General features: G+C 38.3%; 1 protein-coding gene across 1 annotated transcript in view; it reads right to left on the bottom strand.

The window, feature by feature from the left end:
• Positions 1-7058: 7058 nt before the first annotated feature.
• The window catches only part of LOC117427084 (contactin-associated protein-like 5), a 400337-nt gene continuing 386143 nt past the window's right edge, over positions 7059-21252 (bottom strand). Inside the window, exon 24 of the mRNA XM_034045447.3 lies at positions 7059-10270. Within this exon, the coding sequence (XP_033901338.3) occupies positions 10074-10270 (197 nt within the window). The 3' untranslated portion in view covers positions 7059-10073. The remainder of the gene's footprint in view (positions 10271-21252) is intronic.

The following is a 21252-nucleotide window of genomic DNA, read 5'->3' as shown; positions in this document are numbered from 1 at the left end:
TAAATCATTAATGTAGATTAGGAATAGCAGAAGACCTAATACTGATCCTTGTGGTACACCACTTGTTACCTCGCTCCATTTTGAGGTTTCTCCTCTAATCAGTACTTTCTGTTTTCTACATGTTACCCACTCCCTAATCCATGTGCATGCATTTCCTTGAATCCCTACTGCGTTCAGTTTGAGAATTAATCTTTTATACAGGACTTTGTCAAAAGCTTTCTTTGCAATTATCCATTGTCGATGTTGCATCCTCCAAAAAATCAAGCAGGTTTGAGCTTCGTTGGATTGACGTGAAGTACAATTTATGAATTATATTGAAACTGTGGAGATTCTGGAAAGACTTCAGGGATTTTCTGGATTCTACCAGTTTTATGTCGAGCAGCAACACACAGTAAGTTCACAAATTTCTCACTGTTTACTGTGTTCGATTTTATTCTGATACTGCTAGGTTATATTGCTGTAAAACAAGACAATTGTACCAGCTAAGCATTTTGCTAATTTTGCATTTATTATAAGTCTGCATTATTAATGTGCCATATATTTATTGTGAATTTGTGATAGTGTAATCTAGCACTGCAGAAACGCAAATATTTGTTGATGGAAAAATGTACCATTTCAGTCGTTTTACACGTTTTACTGCAAACGGTGCCAGTAAGCACAGTTGGGACATTATCAGATGTTATTCATTTAAAGTACAATTACAGGCATTATGCTGCTTCTGTAATTACAAGAAGACCCCAAACAGCTTTTCTTTCAGTTTACAATGTGCACAATTCTACAAACTGACACATACGCTTTTAGGCATTAATATACTGTATACGTATTTTATTTAGTTCCAATCCATATACTGTATTAAACCAAAATCATGATGAAAATACTATTAATATATCAATGCCACTGCCTTATCGATATAAACAATTTAAACATGTTTAAACAGGAAAGCATGCATAAAAGTTGCGGTTATTTTATCACTGCATTGACCATTAATACATTTAAAAAATGATAATAAGCAGTGTGTGACATTAACAGAAGTGACATTAAATTTGACTGTATTATGGCTACCACTGTCTTCTTCATACATTTACACTGTAAAACCACAGAATGTGTGAAACGTTTTAATATCTAAATGGGATGTGTCTATAGTAAAAAAAAATAAAAAATAGAAGTGCTCTATTCCTAAAAAGCAGTGTTTATAGGTAATTTGGTATAGCACTGATGTTTAGTCATGTGGAACACTAAATAATTGTTAAACGTTATGTGTTTAATCTGTGCCATTTTTGTTATACTTTAACGTTTAGATTTTAAACACCAGCCCTGTTATAAACGGGTATGAATGTTTAAAAAGTGTTAAAAATCATAAACATGTCCAAGAGTTTATAAAATAAACACCACACTGTGTTTAATTTCTAAACACATTTAAAATCATAAGCCAAGTGATGTGTTTGAAAAGTGTGACAAATAAGTGTTTTACAGTTTGGTTTTACAGTGTAGCTTTTATATTTTTCGTTCTATTATTTCACAAACACAAAATTTTACCCAAATGCATGAAGGTCAGACACTGGTTTTGCTCATTACACACTCTTATCTTAGCCACTGTACTTTCTGTGCTTCAACAGTTTTTCTGTTTTCTTGGATTATTTGAAGTAGTTTTTTCTTTATAAATATCAGTTTTCCCTACAAAAATGTCTGCAAAACCATTACTTTTGTTTAAATCTACACATTACTTTGTATCCAGACTTGGGGCCAGCAGTGTGAAATAGCGGTTAGGGCTCTGGACTCTTGACCGGAGGGTCGTGGGTTCAATACCAGGTGGGGGACCCTGTTGTTGTACCTTTGTGCAAGGTATTTTACCTAGATTCAGTATAAACAACTGGATAAATGGGTAATTGTATGTAAACATAACGTGATATAATTGTGACAATTGTCACCCTGGATAAGGGTGTCTGCTAAAAAATAAATAATAATAATTTATATGCAATCTGCTTAACTATTTGCATTTGACTTGGTATTTGTATATTTTGAAATATAAGAATTTGCATGTGAATTTAAAATCATGGGATAGCTTCAAACATATTTCAATTTCAAATGCATTTAAACACTTTTCAATAACAATGCTCATAATAAAGTAAAGAGACTTTTCAGTATTGCTGGTAAAGTTGATCAACCTGAAAGATGCAACCTAAAGGACACTTTTGAGAACTTTATTATTTTATTATTTATTTCTTAGCTGACGCCCTTATCCAGGGCGACTTACAATTGTTACAAGATATCACATTATTTTTACATACAATTACCCATCACAACTTCACAACTTCATGTTTATTAAACATAACAATCAAAACAAGTGAAAAGAATAAACTGTGTAATGCACATGTTGAGCCCTAGAAAATGCTAGGAATAAAAATATGAATGTTGGGCATTAGTTGATGTATTTAAAACCTTCATGCAGAAATGAAAGACACATACAATACCTGTTGTTTACAGTAGCCAGACTCAAATTAGTGTGTAATGGAGCACTGTACCTTTAAGACGTAGACAGTTAACGTAGGGAGGTGGAAGGTCACAGTGTAAAAGGCAGAGTAAAAAAAGGAATTGTGCACGTGTGATAACAGTGAACTGCTACATATGGAAAAAAATAAAGAAAATACAACTAAAAATGCTAGATCTGTGAGCAGAAAAAAAACCTGAGTTGTATTTTTTTGAAGAAGTGATACTCCTTGCTGTGTTAAAAACTGATTCGGACCGTGGCTTAATAAAGTTGCAAGTAGAAGAAGAAAGCGGACTGCTATATTACAATATATATATATATATATATATAATCATTTATGTCAGTTTTTCATAAACCTGGTCCGGAGACCCACTGTTGTGTTCCAACTAAGTTCTCAATTATCAAATTGATCCTCCAATTGAACTAACAATTAGTTACTTTATGCAATGTTAGACATTACTTGAAATATCCAACTCTTTTGGCTGCTTTCACAAACCCTGATCAGCACTAATCTTGGACTACCTTACCTGAGTTAACATTAGGCCTGTGCAGCCTGCCATTTAAGAGCTAAAAATAATTCAAATGCTCTGATTAGACAAATTATTCATTTAATTGAGGGTTCAGTTAAGTAATTCAGAGCTCAGTTGGAACAAAAACTAGCAAACACTGGGTGCTCAGGACCAAGATTGGGAAACACTGTTTTATGTAACTTGCTTCCTATATTGGTACATACCTGTTAATTATTATTAACAACGTGATTACTGTGTTTCAGTTGCTATCATATAAACTGTTCTCCTTGTATGTCACCTTGGATAAAGGCCTCTGCCAAATTCATGATAATAAATCAGTCAATTAACATATGTTGTATGGGAAAGTATTTGAAATGCATTTAGCATTTGTCACACATTTGCATTTGTATTTAGTTTGGTAGTAAATGTATCGCATTTGCATTTGCATTGAGCAAATTCAGATTACAAATACATGCAGTCATTTGCATTTAAATCTAAATGCATTTGACCCCATGTTTGTTTATATCACATTATGCTTATGGATACTCAATATTAATGATTACAATTTCTTTCATACAGGGGGTTTATAGCCAGCCTGAAACACTGGAACCATCATGCCTTCCACCACGACACAACAAAGAAAACAACAACATAAATACTACATGAACAGGATAGGACAGGATAAGAATCAACAAATATGCAGCCCACTCACAACAACTACAAAAACACATCAGTAACCAGAGACACAGACACAACCACAATTTCAGCAAACTCCAGACCGATCACAGCACGTTGAGAGTTACTATCGTGCAACTGTCCATGTAGCATCTCCTGGCCAACCACAGCCCGTTGAGAGTTATTATCATGCAACTGTCAATGTAAAATATTCAGAACGAAATCGGCCCATTGAGGAATGCCGTTGCGCAAACCAGCAGAAAAAGCATCACAATGAGCGACAGGCCAGACCCAAACAGCAGCAGGAACAACGCCATTGGGACCAACAGCTAAACAAACAAACTCAACAACAGGAAAATGACATGTAATTTATTCACAAACACCAGATTTGCATTACTTGGAGACACAGCACAAAACACAATAGCAGAAATCATGACTTTATCAAGAACCAGAACCACAGAAATTTAAATTACAGCACCATACCAATAATGCCTCAATATAACACCACACCAATCATGCCCCAATGTTTAAAACAGAACAGCAAGGAAATTACAAACCACAGCCAGACCAAAAACAACAACTGCGGTAATGTCACCCAAATAACCCAGAACCAAAACAACGAAAACATTTACAACATCATGATAAGGACCCACATATCCAAACAGAAAGGCAACAACAACAGCTTCCACCAGAGGCAAGGCGACTTCGGGAGCACGAAAGTTACAATAAAAATCTAGAGCCAAAGCGACTTCGGGAGCGTGAAAATTACAATAAAAACCCAGAGCCAAAGCGACTTCTGGAGCATGAAAATTACCATAAAAACCCAGAGCCAAAGCGACTTCTGGAGCATGAAAATTACAATAAAAACCCAGAGCCAAAACAACTTTGGGAACGCCAAAACTACAATAAAAATCCAGAGCTGCAAATCCTTCTTTACAAACAACTGCAAAGAAAAGACAATACCATCACAATCCAAACAAAAAAAAAACTTTGTGCATGGCATATTATGCTGACAAATATATCCAACTGTACCCTGTTACTTAATTGGGCCAATTAAGTGCATATTAGAAGCTTAATTGGTCCAATTAATTAATTTAGGGTACAGTTGGAACAAAAACCAGGAGGGACACTGGCCTTCCAGCACCAGGGTTGGAGACCCCTGGCCTACAACATCTGTTTACTACACTATAAAGCAACACACATGTCCTTCTTAATCAAATATTTGTACAGGACAATGTCTCCCAAAAGGCAAAGATGATATGTGGCACAAGTCATCACACACTGAGGCCTACTTTTGGGGAGCCACATATAATAGCACTCTTCTGTCATGCATTCCCATTAATGAGAAAGGCCAGTGCCAGATTTTCCCTGATGTGCCAATGAAAAAGGACAGAAAGCATGCTCAGCTCCAGCCATTGCCAGATGAAGATGACAGTGAAGAACGAGGGCAAGCAAAGGAAAAACAAAGCTCACACATGGCAGTGCCATAAAAACATCGAATTGACTCAAGCTCTTCTCTTGTTCCTTGTGTACTGAACATCCTTCAAAGCATTGTTTCAGCAGACCCAAAACATGCATGTGCATTTATGGACACATTTGATGACTGTGCAAATGAGGCTTTTCACGCATCTAAAGCCCGCTGCACACAGCCCGACTCAAGCCGTCCCGATTCATCTCATCTGAGTATGCACAGATTCTGCAATCAGTTGTGCTCAGTTTTGGTTTGACATCACAATTGAGTTTTTCCCGACTAGGTGTCGCACACTGCTAAGACTGAATTACTGACCACAACTAGATACTGGTGATTACTATGTATGCATATTTAAGTAACCACCTAAAAAAACTGTCAATATTCCGGCATCTTGTATGACAAGTTACATGACAAGCTACGTCACTTAAACCAGCTTCACCATTGGTTGACACCCTTATGACTAATCGATCTCAGTCAGTCTTGGTCGGCAACCGCCGCACACAGACAGACTGATCACATCTGAACGAAAGTGCCTGAAAAAAATTCAACATGTTCAATCTTCAAATCTGAAGACATCCCGACTGAAATCTGCATAATCTTGGTTTTAAAGGCACGCACACTGCTACGATTAATCCAGACTCTGTACGGCCAGATGAGATGAGATGAGTCGGGACGGCTTTAGTCGGGCTGTGTGCGGCAGGCTTAACAAAGCTGGTCATCACATTACCTGCTACATGTCTAGCACTTGTAAATCGGTACTCCATTATCTCCGTACAAGACAGTGTACAAGACTACCCAGAGAACTACTTCTATGCTATTTGAGGAAGTAAAAAAGGAAGTGATATCTAGAACAAAAACATTGTCAATGTAAAAAAAAACAAGTTAGAAAAATGCAACAGCCGTTTAAAGTGGTGATATCAAACACAAAAGCCCAAGTTAGGAGAAGCAATTGGGGCAACCTGGTCAAGCATCAAGCAAATAGGCACAATTGGAAAGGTGCTGGGGCCCACAATTCACACAATTATTGCTTCTTTTTTTGATCGCTCCACTTTACATTGAAATGCTCTTTGTACAACTTCAAGTGGATTGTGACCATTCCCTTATCAGTCATCTGCAACAAAAAACATTGACAATGCACAACCAAAAAAAAAAATGCTCCAACACCCCAGCCCTGGATCTGCAATGCCTGCCCCATCAACTGTCACTTCCCATACACTTACCTTGCATTCTCATTATCCCTTGCAGTCGTTGCCATTATTGGTCTTGTTCATCATCTTCATTGTTGGAAATATACTGCTTCATGCTCTTTGAGGTATTCTTTTATGTATGGGCTAAATATCTGTCCATGTGCGCCTCTCCCATTCCCTGTCTGTCTTTTTCTCTGTAGTACTGCTTGTAAGGATAACCAAGAACACTTCAGTCTGTGTTGAGCACTTTCCTTGACACATGTCTGAGCATCTTTATTCTGGTTACCTCCACTTTAAATGGCTGGGCACTTTTGATAACTTAGCAGGTTTTTTTCACATTTCCAATGTGTTTTTGTTTCAGATGAGATATACTGAAGTATCTGCAGCAGCAATGGGCTTCTGCTATTGTAACCTTTGTAGCTGAGCATGATTTGGTGCAGTTTATACAATGTACAATATGTCCTGCTGCTGGGCTCCTGCAATGAACAGGACATTGGAATTGAGATTGGGGTTTTCTACTACAAAGGGGTTAACAAGTTGCACTTAATTTTATATTGTTCACTATTATAATCTACTTCTATTCCGTGGGTATATTCATAAATACTGAACTTTCAATTATTTTATTCTGCAATTATGTAATAAATACAAACTAAGATCCATTGCAAGAGAGAACTTGAGTCCTGTATGCCTTTATATGAAATAAACATACTGCACTCAGCATTTCTGCACACACAGCTGTAAAAATGACTTTTTAATAAATATACACTATTTACAAGATAATAACATATTCTGTACAATTACAGCCATATAAAACAAAACAAAAATAAATAGCAGAGGCTGCACATTTGATATAACTTGTTCAATTACTTAATATACTTACAAAACAATGTATTCAGGCAACAGGTAGTTATTATTTCCAAGTAGACAAAAGAAAATGTATTATGTCAGTGACAGCATAAATTGCTATTTTATAGTATATATATGGAGATTTTAAAAAATCGCAGAACCATTACAGAACATGTCTTTTTCATTTTAAGTACAGTCACGGTAGACAGGAACACAATGTTGGTGAACGTTAGTGTCCATGCAAGTCATGGGCAAAGTACTCAGAGGACAACAGAAGCCTTCCATGAAGAGTATCTGTACACACCAAAGCCAAGTCACACACAGTGTCCTGTGTAGCTGTGATATTTTGTGCCAGGCCAATGGCTGTGCTTAATTCAAACATGTTCTGTAATGCGTTTTTTTCACATGGTGCATTGTTTATTAATCACCTTGTATATAAATTACGATTAAGGCAGCGCATACTTCAGTTTGAGCAGTAAGGTTTTGTAACGGATACTAGAACATTTATTTTAACATGTTAATTTTGTCATATTCTGTTCAGATTTGGGAAAACTCGGATTCAGGATAAAAAAGGCATAGTTTGGATCCAATCACATAAAACACTATACTGTTGGCATATTTTGAAGTATTTTCTGCATTGACCTGCCCAGTGATAGTGTGACTGAACTGGGCAGCTCACGAGCACATTAAATTGTAAGCAGCAGCAGAACTACTGTATGAGCACCTGCAGATACAATACATTCAGCCAGTCCCTTCCTTATTGGCTTAATTCATAGGTGTTCTTCTTGTTTCATTATTGTTTTAATCATAATGTATTAAACACTTGTTAAAAATGTGAAAATGGGCATGCCACTAACTGAGCAGCTAACCCTGGTCTGATTGTTGTCTAACAGAAGGAAGATTCTCCTTTTTTTCAATTCAATCTTTGCTCTGAAGCGACAGGGATAGGTCTTAACAACTTGTACAATGTCCAGTGATCTTGGTCTAACCTATTGCCTAAATCCATTGAAGTTAAGCTGAATGCCCATTACTTCAAATACATCACAATAGACAATAATATTGAGTATGACCAGGTACAATATTTCATACAAAAGTGTGCTTTTTTTAAGATGGAGAAGGGGGCTACATTAGTGCGATAGAAAAAGAATACAAATATATCAATAAATACATACATAGCAATACAATCTATTGTAGGGTGGGTCACGGTGAGGTTCAGGTTATGGCAGCCCAAGGATACACATCCTTTATTTATTCAGGATACATTTTCATTGCAAATAATGCTTACTGTTTAGCTAAGTTTGTGCACTATACCTTCATCAGCGTCCTAAATGATTTCTAAGCAACTTAAGCCATTGGGTACCCCATTTTGAAGGTTATGAAACACTATAAAACATGATACCTATAATTAAGTTGTTTCAGGCTAAGTTTATAATATAAATATTTTTTACCTTTCAAAAACTGGGTGTCAGCGTAGTTCAAGACAAGAACATACAAAATGGATTCAATCATCCATTTCGAATTAATCAAAAAGTTAAACCAGCCCACCAATTTGCTCCACTATTACAAAAGGTAGCTTGACAAAGCGGTACTACAGAAAGCACTGATATCACTTGCTTTTGTTGGTTTTAACCATAACTACCTTGATGTTCCGTTATAACTATCTCAATGGTTTAAACAGTTCCCTCATTGTCTACTTTATTCTGCACACTCAATTTCTGCTGATACTGCACTTCTGAAGGAAAAGGCATTTCCCCTGCCTCTTTCCCAGCAGAAAAATAGCTAATATAACAGTAAATAAAAAGTGTTAACAGATCCCCTCATATGTTGCCTGCCCTCTCTCTTACTCTTTAACTGTGTGTTGTGGAATACTCCTTGGTTTAGTAAGCGGGGGACTGTTAAAAAGTATAATATTAGATATAGTTAGTATGTAAAGTATTTGGTCAGGAGATGATATGTAAGCATCAAAGTGCTCAAATGTGCTTGCTACAATTAATTTCATATATGAACCATCTACAGTGGAGTTTCTTTACTACCATTGGTCTCAATTAAGAGCCGGCCTTAAGTGGTCAATTACTAGTGAATAAAAGGCTACTGTATATGGCCTTTCTCGAGACATAGCTTGTGCCTATGGCTTTTTTAACTACTTGTTTTCCAACTGTATCTCAGTAGCATTTTGCAGAAGGGTGAAATACTTGATTGATCAGCCATGAAACAACAGTAACAGTAAAATGTATAGTGCGCTATTCATGCCAAGACATCACAAAGCACTGTACGTCATGAATTACAGTGCAAACATCTGCAGAGCATTTTGACAACCAGTTAAAAGCTCAAGAAAAACATTTTAGATTTAAAAAGTGTCAGTTTATCAACGTCAGCTCCCTCAAACCAGAAGTTATGCACAGTAAATTCAAGGGTTTAAAACTTGTCATAAAAATAAATAATTCCAAGAGTCAAGAAGCTGTTTAGTTATAAGTATATATCTGTATTGAGAAAAACAGCACTGCAACTTTGATTGAATCCTGCAGTCTTTCCTCAATAAAATTAAAAACATGGTTCATATCTCCCTAGCAGTGCCCTTCGTCCTCAATATATTCCATTGTGGCTATACTGATTTAACTTCCTGCTTGTTTATCAAGACAAACCTTTTAAAGTCTCAACCATTTTATTTTCTGCATGAAACTAATAATAAAAAAAAAAACCTTGGTAGAAAAGTCTGCTACCCATGTCGCTCTTTTACCTCCCACTAGAAATGAAAAGTTCAATTTAAACAGAGTTGTCCAGTTGGTAGCTCTTGTGGAGAAGGCAGTTATTCTAAGGGGCCAACCCACTCCTTATCTTACAGGGCCATGCATTTCATCACAGGTAGGCAAACAATCAGGGAACTGAAAGTAAAAGGCTCAGATGAAATACTCTTTCTTGCTTTCGCTGACTGAGTCATGGAGATCAGTGTGGTTCCTCAAGGAGTACTCCAGGTTCTCTCGGTGCTCCTTGTCTTTTTCAGTGCCAGTCCGATGGCCCTTTCTGTGCTGGTAGAGGAACCGCGTCATTATTGCAATGACACAGACCGTGATAAATATCACCACAGCGATGATACCTGTGAGGAAGAGAGTAAAATAAAGTGTTTATTAATAAGGAAGAAATAAACAATTTTAGTGGGGTTAGGTTAGTTTGATGTAGCATTGCTTTAAGAAATGTTGGGTTCCAGAGACAAACAACATTTAGGCTAATAATAATATATTTATTTTTATATAGCACCTTTCATTGTGGACCACCATCACAGAGTGCTTTACAGAGTTAGGCTCTTAGGGAGTCACTTACAATAGGACATTGATTTAACATCTTATCCACAGGATGGAGCACAAGGAGCTTAAGTGACTTGCTCAGGATCACACAGTGAGTCAGTCAGTGGCAGTCTGATCTGAACCAGTGACCTGGTTACAAGCCCTGGACTTTAACCACTGGACCACACTGCCTCCTCTGAAATGCTTGTGAACTTAAGGCGTTACAGAACACCCTACAGTGTTTACAAGAAATGCATTTGTTTATGTTTGCTGTATCTCATGTTGTCCGTATTGCAACCATATATTATTTAACATAATCGTGATTATGTTGATATCATTTTCACACTTCAATGGTGAGAAATCAACTGGGGAATACATTTCTCAACTTTACTCTGGAGTGTTTGGAGTGTATCAGGATTGTGATCCCTCCTGTAACAGTGCTGGTGCTCCGATTGAAAAGAGTGGTGAAGGTACAAAAAAAGACTGTAGGTCACAGAATGGTCCCAGGTTGGTTGTGAGAGGGAGGGAGTTTTCAGTAACAGCCATTAAATTCTACATTAAGCAAACTTCAATTGTTTTCCCTTGTACTGTACTTATTAAATCACATGTACACATTCTGACTATCCTTGGTTGTGGTTTATGTGAATTGATCAAAATCAAGAAGGTAGAGGCAGTTTGTATCTTTGTGCTCAGTTTTAAGTGTGGACTTGCACTTAACCTATACAGTGATATAGAGAAGTCATGATCTTGGTAGATGTTGCACTAAAGATCAATATTAAATCTAGATATGAGAACATGCAGTACAAAATTAAATATGTGGCCCCGGTAATAAATCACAATTCATAATTAAGGCTGTGTGGAAATACATTCTTCTGATCAGCAAATCAACTGCTGTTGCTTCAAAGAGCCAGGTAGCATTTGTAATCTGAGAGGTCCGCGTTAATAAAGAAATGCTTTAATGCAAATATGTTTCCTGTCATACAACAGCAGAAAATTGCTGGCATTTATCATAAAAAATATATGCAAACTCTGGTAGTAGAATGTAAGGATACCATGGCTGAAAGTGCAGTTAGCTCAATGTGTTATAAACACAGTAGTGTATTGGCAACAAAGTAAATGGACAATAAATCACGTTATTATCTCAGTAATGTACAAATTGGGAACATTGTCTTAACACCATTATTGAATTAGCATTGTTTGCTATTATTATCATTGTATTGCTCTACTGAATTACATTGTACTGCACTACTGAATTTCTATTTCTCCAATATAATTACATTCAAAACATTGCACTGTTCAACATGCAGTTGGTGTGCTGTGTCAGAAACATTCTGGGAACTATTTAATTGAACTATACATTATGATTTACAGTTATATATAGAGTGATTTATGTTCAATTATAAACCTGCTTGGAAAAATCCTGCTTTCTGATTGGTTAGCTGCATTCTATCAGCCATATGTTAATCCCACACAACCATTCAACACAGACGCATCACCAAAAACTTTGAATTTAAATTCATAAGCCATTATTCTATAACGTTTAATATCTGCAAATTATCATTCATCAAATTTTGACCTTTTTAATGAAAAACATTTGGCGAATGGTATGAAGATCAATTTCCCGAATCTGACAAAGAACCGGAAACAGTAATTAACTTTACTTTAAAAGAAAAACGGCACAGTGGAATAACAGAACAATCAACTCAAACCTGAACGAAACAAGAAAAAAAACCACAATAAAAACGTTTGGGCTGTGAACAGCATAAAAAAACTGGCTTCAAGAAAAAAAGTAAACCTGTTACCTTTCATTTACTTTCTCAGGAATTGTATGCTACCGTAACAAATATAGAGCAGTACAGCATTTCCAGCTTTATCAGTCTGCGAGCTGGTAGCAATCGCTTTCTTTTTGAATGATCCGCTGTACAGCAGAAAAGTTAATTTATCAAAAGATGCAGCATTTAACACAGCCAACAATGTATTTGTAGCAGTAATTATAAAACTGAGATGAAGTGGAAATGACAAAGCAACACACTATCCCCCAATAACACCTGCAGACCTGGACAAGCTAAAAAAAAAATGTGTTAGACTTATTTTTGTAATTTACAAAGTCATATATGGCCATTAATTAATTAGTATAATAGGTTAATGTAATTGATATATAGAAATGTACTTAACATTTTAATAAATACATGCTATATTTACAATTAAATGTATGTTAATATATAAAAATAAACATGTTTAAACAACATTTGTTTACATTACACTGGAACTATTTTTTTGTACGTAGTGATATTTTCTATTATTGAACATATTTTTTTAATCTGCTGTGTTAATTTAAAAAGTATAATAAATATAGTAATTTTTAATTTGATTTATAATAGCATTAAGGCACTCCAGGGGGTGGGTTAACATGAGATAACCGCATACTGAGGGGCCGGTAGAGATCGCAGTTTGGCCTGTAGTTATGAAGCACCACAGGCCGGTTACATTTAACAAGTATAATCAGGTGCGTAGCGTCCACTGAGGTAGCCGAGGTGACCGCCTCGGTAAAAATCGGCTCAATTCTTAATTGTGAAGACGAAAAAAATTTAAAAAAACAAAACAAAAAAAACGTACCCACTTTATTTTTTAAGCGTGTAAAATTGATTGATATATATATATACATACAGGGGCGTATCTAGGATTAGATATTTACTGAGGCAAAAAAAAAAAGAAAAAGTTGAACAAATCTCTTGCAGATCCTGATCATGTTACAAAGGTAAAAGTTATCATCTTACAAAGCCTGGAGACTTTTTGCAAACTGCAAAGCAATATTAAGTCCCCTGGATGATGATGTTATCATTTATCATTTAACGCCAGCACAGCAAAAATCCAAGTACCTGTTTTTATGATGACATTAAATGTGTAGCTAAACCGGGATAGCTGGCTGTATGGTTTTTTTTTTTTTCTCGTCACTTTAACTGGACAGTCAGCTTGTCCAAGTATCACCCTACCTGCCATAGCACAGCGTTTTATTGTAGCATAGTGGCTGTGTATTTGCATCTATAGCGACCCCGCCTGTGTGCTAGGTAGCACCGGGACCTCTGCGACCGGTTTCCAACGCCTGAAGTACTGTACTACTTCCTATCGTCGATTTATATTGACAAAAGAATATTAGAATTGAGTGAGAAACTGTGTAAACGTTCAAAAGAGATCTAGCGTTCAGAGGTGGGAAAATCACATTGTTATTATTATTATTATTATTATTGTGGTTATTTTTGATGAATACCTTGTCAAAGTAATATAGATATACAAATACAAATATTGTACACGAACAGCCATTATATGGCTTAAACCCAGCCGTCAGAGTCCAGAGCTCTAATAACGAGGTATGACACAGGCCCGGTTTTTGGGATGGAACCGCATAACAGTCTCGCGTTTTGATTGGTCCATGTCTGTCACATGAATATGTCGTCACACGAGTGGAAAAGCTTGCAGGCATTTTTAACATTGTGATCAGAGAAAGAGAGTGATCTGCTTTCCACAACCTTACCATTAAAATATAATGTGGTATTACGCTGTACTGATATAACAAACTATGGGTAATTACTTTATATGAATTATCATGTTATGCACAAATGTAAGAATTGGCTTTCTCTAATGGCGTACTTTTTAGCATATATCTATAATCGTTTACGCGATATATTTTAATATCAAATATATGTCTTCCACACTATTATAGTTTTGTTAGAGGATGTATTAGTTTAGATCTAATGTAATCACAGTTGTACATATAGACTGCCCATGTTTTCATTCACGTCCCAAATTCTGGGCCGCTTTGATTTGCAGATAACGTCCCAAATTCTGGGCCGCTTTGGTTTGCAGATAACGTCCCAAATTCTGGGCCGCTCTGATAACATCCCAAATTCTGGGCTGCTCTGGTTTTTAGATAACGTCCCAAATTCTGCATTTTCGAATTCAGGCCAGTTTTTGAGATATTCTGCTTAGCTGACAGCCGAGTTTCTAAGTCATGCATGCACAGTTTACCATAAACTGGACCATCAATTCATTTAAGAGTAACCCTTAGTACATGAATCAAAGTTAATGTATTTTTTACTCTCCCCAGAAAACATTTAGGAACATGGTATACAAAAAAAAAAAGGACATCTCATTTGCTTATGTAATGTCCACCAATATATAGTGATGCGTAGGGGTTTATCAGAACTTCTGGGTTTAAGAGACCAGTGCCCTTCAACAACTTCAAATAAATCCTATTGTACTGTATTAGTCAACATTTCCCTTATCTATTCCTGATAGTTTATACTGTAGGTCAGGTGTTTTCAACCTTTTTTTGAAACTGTACCCCTTCTATCTGGAGGTTTCGAGTACCCCTTTACAATTTTCGCTCAACTGAACAGTACCTCAGTTACAATAAAATAGAGAATAATCTGATGAACCCCCCCCGTTTATTTAATAAATTTGGGTGACAAACTTCTGGTTTAGGACAGAACAACAGTCGGCTTAATTCTTAAAACTTTTAACTACAAGTATTTGGATGCACAGAATTAAAAAGACAAGTATTGGGTTAGGAGCACACCTATTTTTTTGTAACTTTGACGGCCTTTTTTAAATTTTGACAGCCTTTTGTAAAAGTGAAGGCCTTTTGATACCCAGCATACACTGCAATACCCAGCAAAGTTATACACTGATATTCTGATAGCACAGCGATTCAAATGAAGTTTGTAATTGGTTGTGTTCCTCAAATACACAATAACAAGTGATATTTATAGGGTATACAGTTATACAGCGATACAGTGGTTTCGGACATCTAAGGACAGGTACTGCGAGCATCTGGATTCATACCCAGAGGTACTCTGTAGCCTCCTAGGACATTCACAGCTTGTTTGACACCCTCTTGTAGTTGCCCGTTTCTGCATATAAAGCAAAATGCTGTTTGTCAATCTCTCTTTTTTCTTATAAATCAGTCTTTGCAAGAATCATTCCAAAAACACTTGAATCAGTTAGGGACTACCAGTCTGACACTACAGGCCTTTAAATTGCAGTACCAATTTGCAAGTTGCTAAGTGGTTGCGTTCCTCAAATTTGCACTGCAAAGTGATATTTTAAGGAATAGGGTATATAGTGCTTTTTTTCGCCTCTGCTCGCTTTTGGTGCAAAACTATGCTCCGATACACTCAAGCTGATACTGTGATCACAAAACCCTTGGAATGGACTTAAATTGGTGCTTCTGTTGCATAAATACACTACAAAATGTGCACATTTCAGGTCTTATATATAATGGACATTTTTTGTATGTATTTTGCTATAAGAAACCGCGGTCGGGGGGGGGGGGGGGGGGGGGGGGTCCTCCTGTCGTACCCCATGAGTCCACAAATCCTGGGCCAACAAACTCGCTAGTACTCTCTTTAGATGCACAACAGTCTTAGCTAAAGAAAATAGGCTCCTTCGAGTTCGTACGACCCACGACCGCCATTGGCCGAGCCTTACCCAGATGGTGTTTTTATAATGGGATTTGCCATAGGGAAGGGGGTGGTCTCTTATCGTACCCGTATCTCCATGATCCCTGGGCCAACGAACTCTTTGCATGCACAAGAGTCTTAGCTAAAGAAAGACATTGGCCACGGGTTCATACGCCACCCCACCGCCAGATGGTGGCCGTTGCCCCAAAGGGGTTTTATAATGGGATTTCCCATAGACACTTTTCAGGGTGCTATATCTCGGGTTCCGGGGGTCCCCGAGACTTGAAAATCGGTACGGAGGTCCATCTCGGGGCCCCTGTCAATCCCTCCAAGCGACGTGTCCCCAGCTAGAAAGGACACCAGTTTAGACTTTTTTTGCCAACCTGGAACTCAAAAGCTATTGGAAATGCAACCTTGACATGCCATCATGCTGAAAATGTGTAAATTTGTTGAAAATGTAGCATTTGAAAACGGGTGGCTCCCTGTGAAAGAGGGCCCCCAGACATAGGAAGTTCAACCCGGTTTCTAGGCCCCGGGTTCATGGAGATATGACCCCGAAAAGGGTAGTTTTTGGACATTTTTGATAGAGCGTATCTCGGGTTCTGTGGGGGGTAGGAACTTGATTTTATTTTTGCGGCAGGGCCCCACGGGGCCCCCGCACAAGGAGTCACCATGTTCATGGTTTAGATGCCAGGATGGCTTGGCAAAGTGAATTTATTCGTCATGACATGAGTTTTTGGGTGAACCACCACACCGTTTTAGAGGGTGGTTTGGGGTGCTCCCCTGAGTCTATATCACTTTGAATGATGGTTCTACATGCTCAGGTTCAAGAGATATGCCTGAAATGTGTTTTTCAACCCTGCCATAGACATGAGTGAGGCTGAACACCCTGAACACCCTGAAAATATTTTTTGCAAAGAATTGCTACGAAACTGGGCATGTTACATTCAGGCTGGTCTAGAACCCTTTGAACAGTGGTTGTAGGTGTTCTGGTTCAAGAGATATGACTGAAAATGTGTTTTTTAACACTGCCATAGACATGAATGGGGCTGAATACCTGAAAATATATTTTGCAAAGAATTGCTACGGTGGGTGTACGCGTGCAGGGGTTGCATGGTGGTGTGTGCGTGCAGGGGTTGCATGGTGGTGTGTGCATGCAGGGGTTGCATGGTGGTGTGTGCGTGCAGGGGTTGCATGGTGGTGTGTGCGTGCAGGGGTTGCATGGTGGTGTGTGCGTGCAGGGGTTGCATGGTGGTGTGTGCGTGCAGGGGTTGCATGGTGGTGTGTGCGTGCAGGGGTTGCATAAAGAGTAAAAAATACATTAACTTTGATTCATGTACTAAGGGTTACTCTTAAATGAACTGATGGTCCAGTTTATGGTAAACTGTGCATGCATGACTTAGAAACTCGGCTGTCAGCTAAGCAGAATATCTCAAAAACTGGCCTGAATTCGAAAATGCAGAATTTGGGACGTTATCTAAAAACCAGAGCAGCCCGGAAATTGGGATGTTATCAGAACGGCCCAGAATTTGGGACGTTATCTGCAAACCAAAGCAGCCCAGAATTTGGGATGTTATCTGCAAACCAAAGCGGCCCAGAATTTGGGACGTTATCTGCAAACCAAAGCGGCCCAGAATTTGGGACGTTATCTGCAAATCAAAGCGGCCCAGAATTTGGGACGTGAATGAAAACATGGGCAGTCTATAAGTACAACTGTGACTACATTAGATCTAAACTAATACATCCTCTAACAAAACTATAATAGTGTGGAAGACATATATTTGATATTAAAATATATCGCGTAAACGATTATAGATATATGCTAAAAAGTACGCCATTAGAGAAAGCCAATTCCTACATTTGTGCATAACATGATAATTCATATAAAGTAATTACCCATAGTTTGTTATATCAGTACAGCGTAATACCACATTATATTTTAATGGTAAGGTTGTGGAAAGCAGATCACTCTCTCTCTCTCTGATCACAATGTTAAAAATGCCTGCAAGCTTTTCCACTCGAGTGACGACATATTCATGTGACAGACATGGACCAATCAAAACGCGAGACTGTTATGTGGTTCCATCCCAAAAACCGGGCCTGTGTCATACCTCTAACTGCGACTACCACAGCCAGGGCCGGATTAACATTTTGTGGGCCTGGCGCCAAACAGATTTGTCAGCCCCCATTTGTGGAACCATTGTGAAAGACAGGGGATCGACACAGAAGTTGTCTTTCACACATCACGTTTTTGGGCGCCGCTTACATTTTCTTTCATCATTTTCTTAGTCACTTGTTCCTTGATGTTTACGCTCCCACTCTGAAACAGTGCATGCACAGGCAATACACTGATGTAGTAGTACACTACTGCTCACTTTCAAAACACTCTCAAGCTCAAAACACGTTGCTTTTTACATTTGCTTTTTACATTTGTATTTTCCCCAAATGTTTTTCAGCTAAAGCGAACTAAATTAACTAACATAACAATGTACTAATATATACTGTAACCTACAAATGTACTGTATATCAAAATACGGAGTTGAAATACAAAGCAAACAAAAAATAAAAATTACCAAAATTAACTACACATTAAAGAAAAAAAAAAAAAACAGTTGTACATACAGAAACGCACACACACACACACAAGCGAATACAGTAAATTGGAATATATGGCTAATGCCTGGATGCCTTCTTTCAAGCATACTGGTTTGAGTTCCTTTGCTTCAAAAACAACAATTATTCTCGAGGGATTACACATTTTTTTCGCTATACAACATGTTTTGAATATGTTATCTTGTTTAATACAACTTTTTTAATGAACAAAAAAAAAACCTTTGTCGTTTTTTTGTGTAACTTGTGTTTGTACATCATAGCCACCTGTAATGAAAAAACGCTGGCACTGTCTCCGAAAATTAGCCTTTCTTCCACTGTTCCCTTTGTACATGTACATGAACATGAACAGAATCTGCAAAAGGTTTATTCAACTTTTTTTTTTTGCCTCAGTAAAAATCTACGCCCCTGATAATATATATATATATATATATATATATATATATATTGTGATAAAGTCACCCCTCTGTATTTACTGTTCCAGGTGTCCGCTCTTACCAGCCCCGTATTCTGATACAAAATAAAGCAGTTCCACACTTTGTTCTCAGTTGAACAGGACAGTGCCTGTATCTTTATTTGTAAGTACAGCCAAACACAATAAGCAAAACAAAACCTAACTCCTCTCAGGAGTACTTCCTAAACTCAATACAGTCCCTGACTGAGCGTCGGGCAGCTAAGCTGCTTACCGACCCAAACATACAATCCAGTACACACAGTACTCACTTTACCTGACTGCCTTCTCCAACCTGACAGCCCTGAATTAACCAACTGTGAGGTTTATATGCCCCACAGTCATAAGTGTGGGCAGCTGACTCTAATTTACCCCAATCAGACCCACTGCCAAAACAATTAACAAATAATTTAACCCAATTAGGAGGCCTTTAGCAAAATGGCCTCCTGTTACTTCAGTGTTACCAAGATGGAGTGTCCTCTCCTAATCCCCAGGGTCCTAAAGCCTCTATATCTTTAATAAGAAAGCCCACTCCATTACATATCCTCCCCCTCTGCACGATCCTGTGGGGTCGGGCATACCAACTCTATGCTATATTTACTTTCCCTTAATTAACACACCGTTATCATTTACAAACTTATTCATTACACCGTCTTTAGTTTTAATACCCGCCAAAATCCATTACATTACTTGGTTACTTTGTTTACCTGCCAGTTTGTTTATGATGTCCTTCCACTTTTTGTTAGCTTTCTTTTAGCCAACACCTTTTCACAGTCCACTTGTACTCATTCCAGACTGGTGACAGGGACTATTGCGGCTCAGTCGGCCCCGATCAAAGACCAGGCCTCTGATGTGAGCTGACCCTCTCATCAGCTCCATGCTTCTATAAGGGGGTGCACTTCTAACCTCTGGCCTACCCCCTAAACCCAGCGTCCCCTTTGTCCATTCTTGCGGGTTCAGCAGTAGCCTAAGCTCACGGTTTACCGTTGGTAATGCTGCCAACAATAGAAGGTACTCCAGCATTGTATGCTCTATTTTCCTCCGCAGCATCTCCGGTGGCTGCTGAGGATACCCCTGCGTCGGCTCCAGCTGCACAAGCTCCGTCTGCTCAGGTTCTATTTTACTAAGGCTTCCTTTCCGCTCTGTTTCTGCTTCTCTAGCTGTGTCTGCAACTCCTTCAGACACTGGGAGACATTGGACCGATTCTCTTCCATGGCTTCTATATCTTTCAACATGAACTTGTTTTCCTGATGAGTTTTCTGAAGGTTTCCCATCAAGGCTTGAGCTCTGTTGCGCAGTTCCTCCTGATGCATCCTTGCCTCCCGATTCAATTTCCTCAAGTCCAGCTTCAGGTTAACTTTGCCTTCCTCCTGCTTGGTCCGCTGTTGTTTTGCTTCTTTAAGAACAGTACATATCTTTCGCAGTGCCTCTCTGACCGCAGTTCCAACTCCCTTTCGCGCTTCAAACAGCTTGCAGATTTCCTTCACTTGGCGCTCCATATCTGAACTCTGTTTCATCCATTTCTGCAGGTCCTGTTGAAACGTTCCTCTGTTCATTTGTTCTTCTTGTAGGACAGACTCGTGTTGCTTAACCTGTCCTTCAAGTTTCTGTACCCCTTTTACTTGATCCCGTAGATTCTGAAGTTCAACTTTCTGTCTAAGGACAACCTTCCTGTAGTCTGCAAATTCAATCTCAGTACTTAACTTTTCAGCTTCCAGGCACTTTACGTGGGACTTCAAAGCACAAAGTCTTTCTTTAAAGGCTCTCTTCTGAGTATCAAGCTCTTTGCTTTCAGCTTGGTGTACCTTCAACTTTTCCTGTTCAGCTTTTCCTCTCACTAGAGTTAGTTTGCTGGCAGTATCTTCCAGTCTCTTCTTGGTTTCTGTATGTGCAATAACTTCTTCTTTTAACTTGTTTTGTGCCCACTTCGACTTACTTGCATAGTAATTGGACTTCTTTTTTCAGAGTGTCACTCTCCCGGCTCCCTCCGGCAGCTTCACTTTCCTTCATCTTGTACAGTTTCTGCAACCTCTCCTTCTCTTGTGTAAGCTGCTTCACTCTAGTGGAGTGTTTTTCAACTTCTTTATTTGCTTCTACAAGCTTCTTTCCAAGCACTTCCTTTTCTTCCCACATGGCATTATACTTTAGATTAACCTCATATAGCTCTGTAATGCTGTTCACTTGCTGTTGCTCCAAGACTACTTTCTCCTGGGTCAGTTTCTGACACTGCAAGGTGCTATCCTCAACTTCCACTGTCAGCTGTTGCACTCGGGTC

The sequence above is a fragment of the Acipenser ruthenus genome, chromosome 11 (assembly GCF_902713425.1).
Source record: "Acipenser ruthenus chromosome 11, fAciRut3.2 maternal haplotype, whole genome shotgun sequence".
Lineage (NCBI taxonomy): Eukaryota > Metazoa > Chordata > Actinopteri > Acipenseriformes > Acipenseridae > Acipenser > Acipenser ruthenus.
Note: the sequence above shows the minus strand (reverse complement) of the source record. Positions and strands in the feature narration are given on the sequence as shown.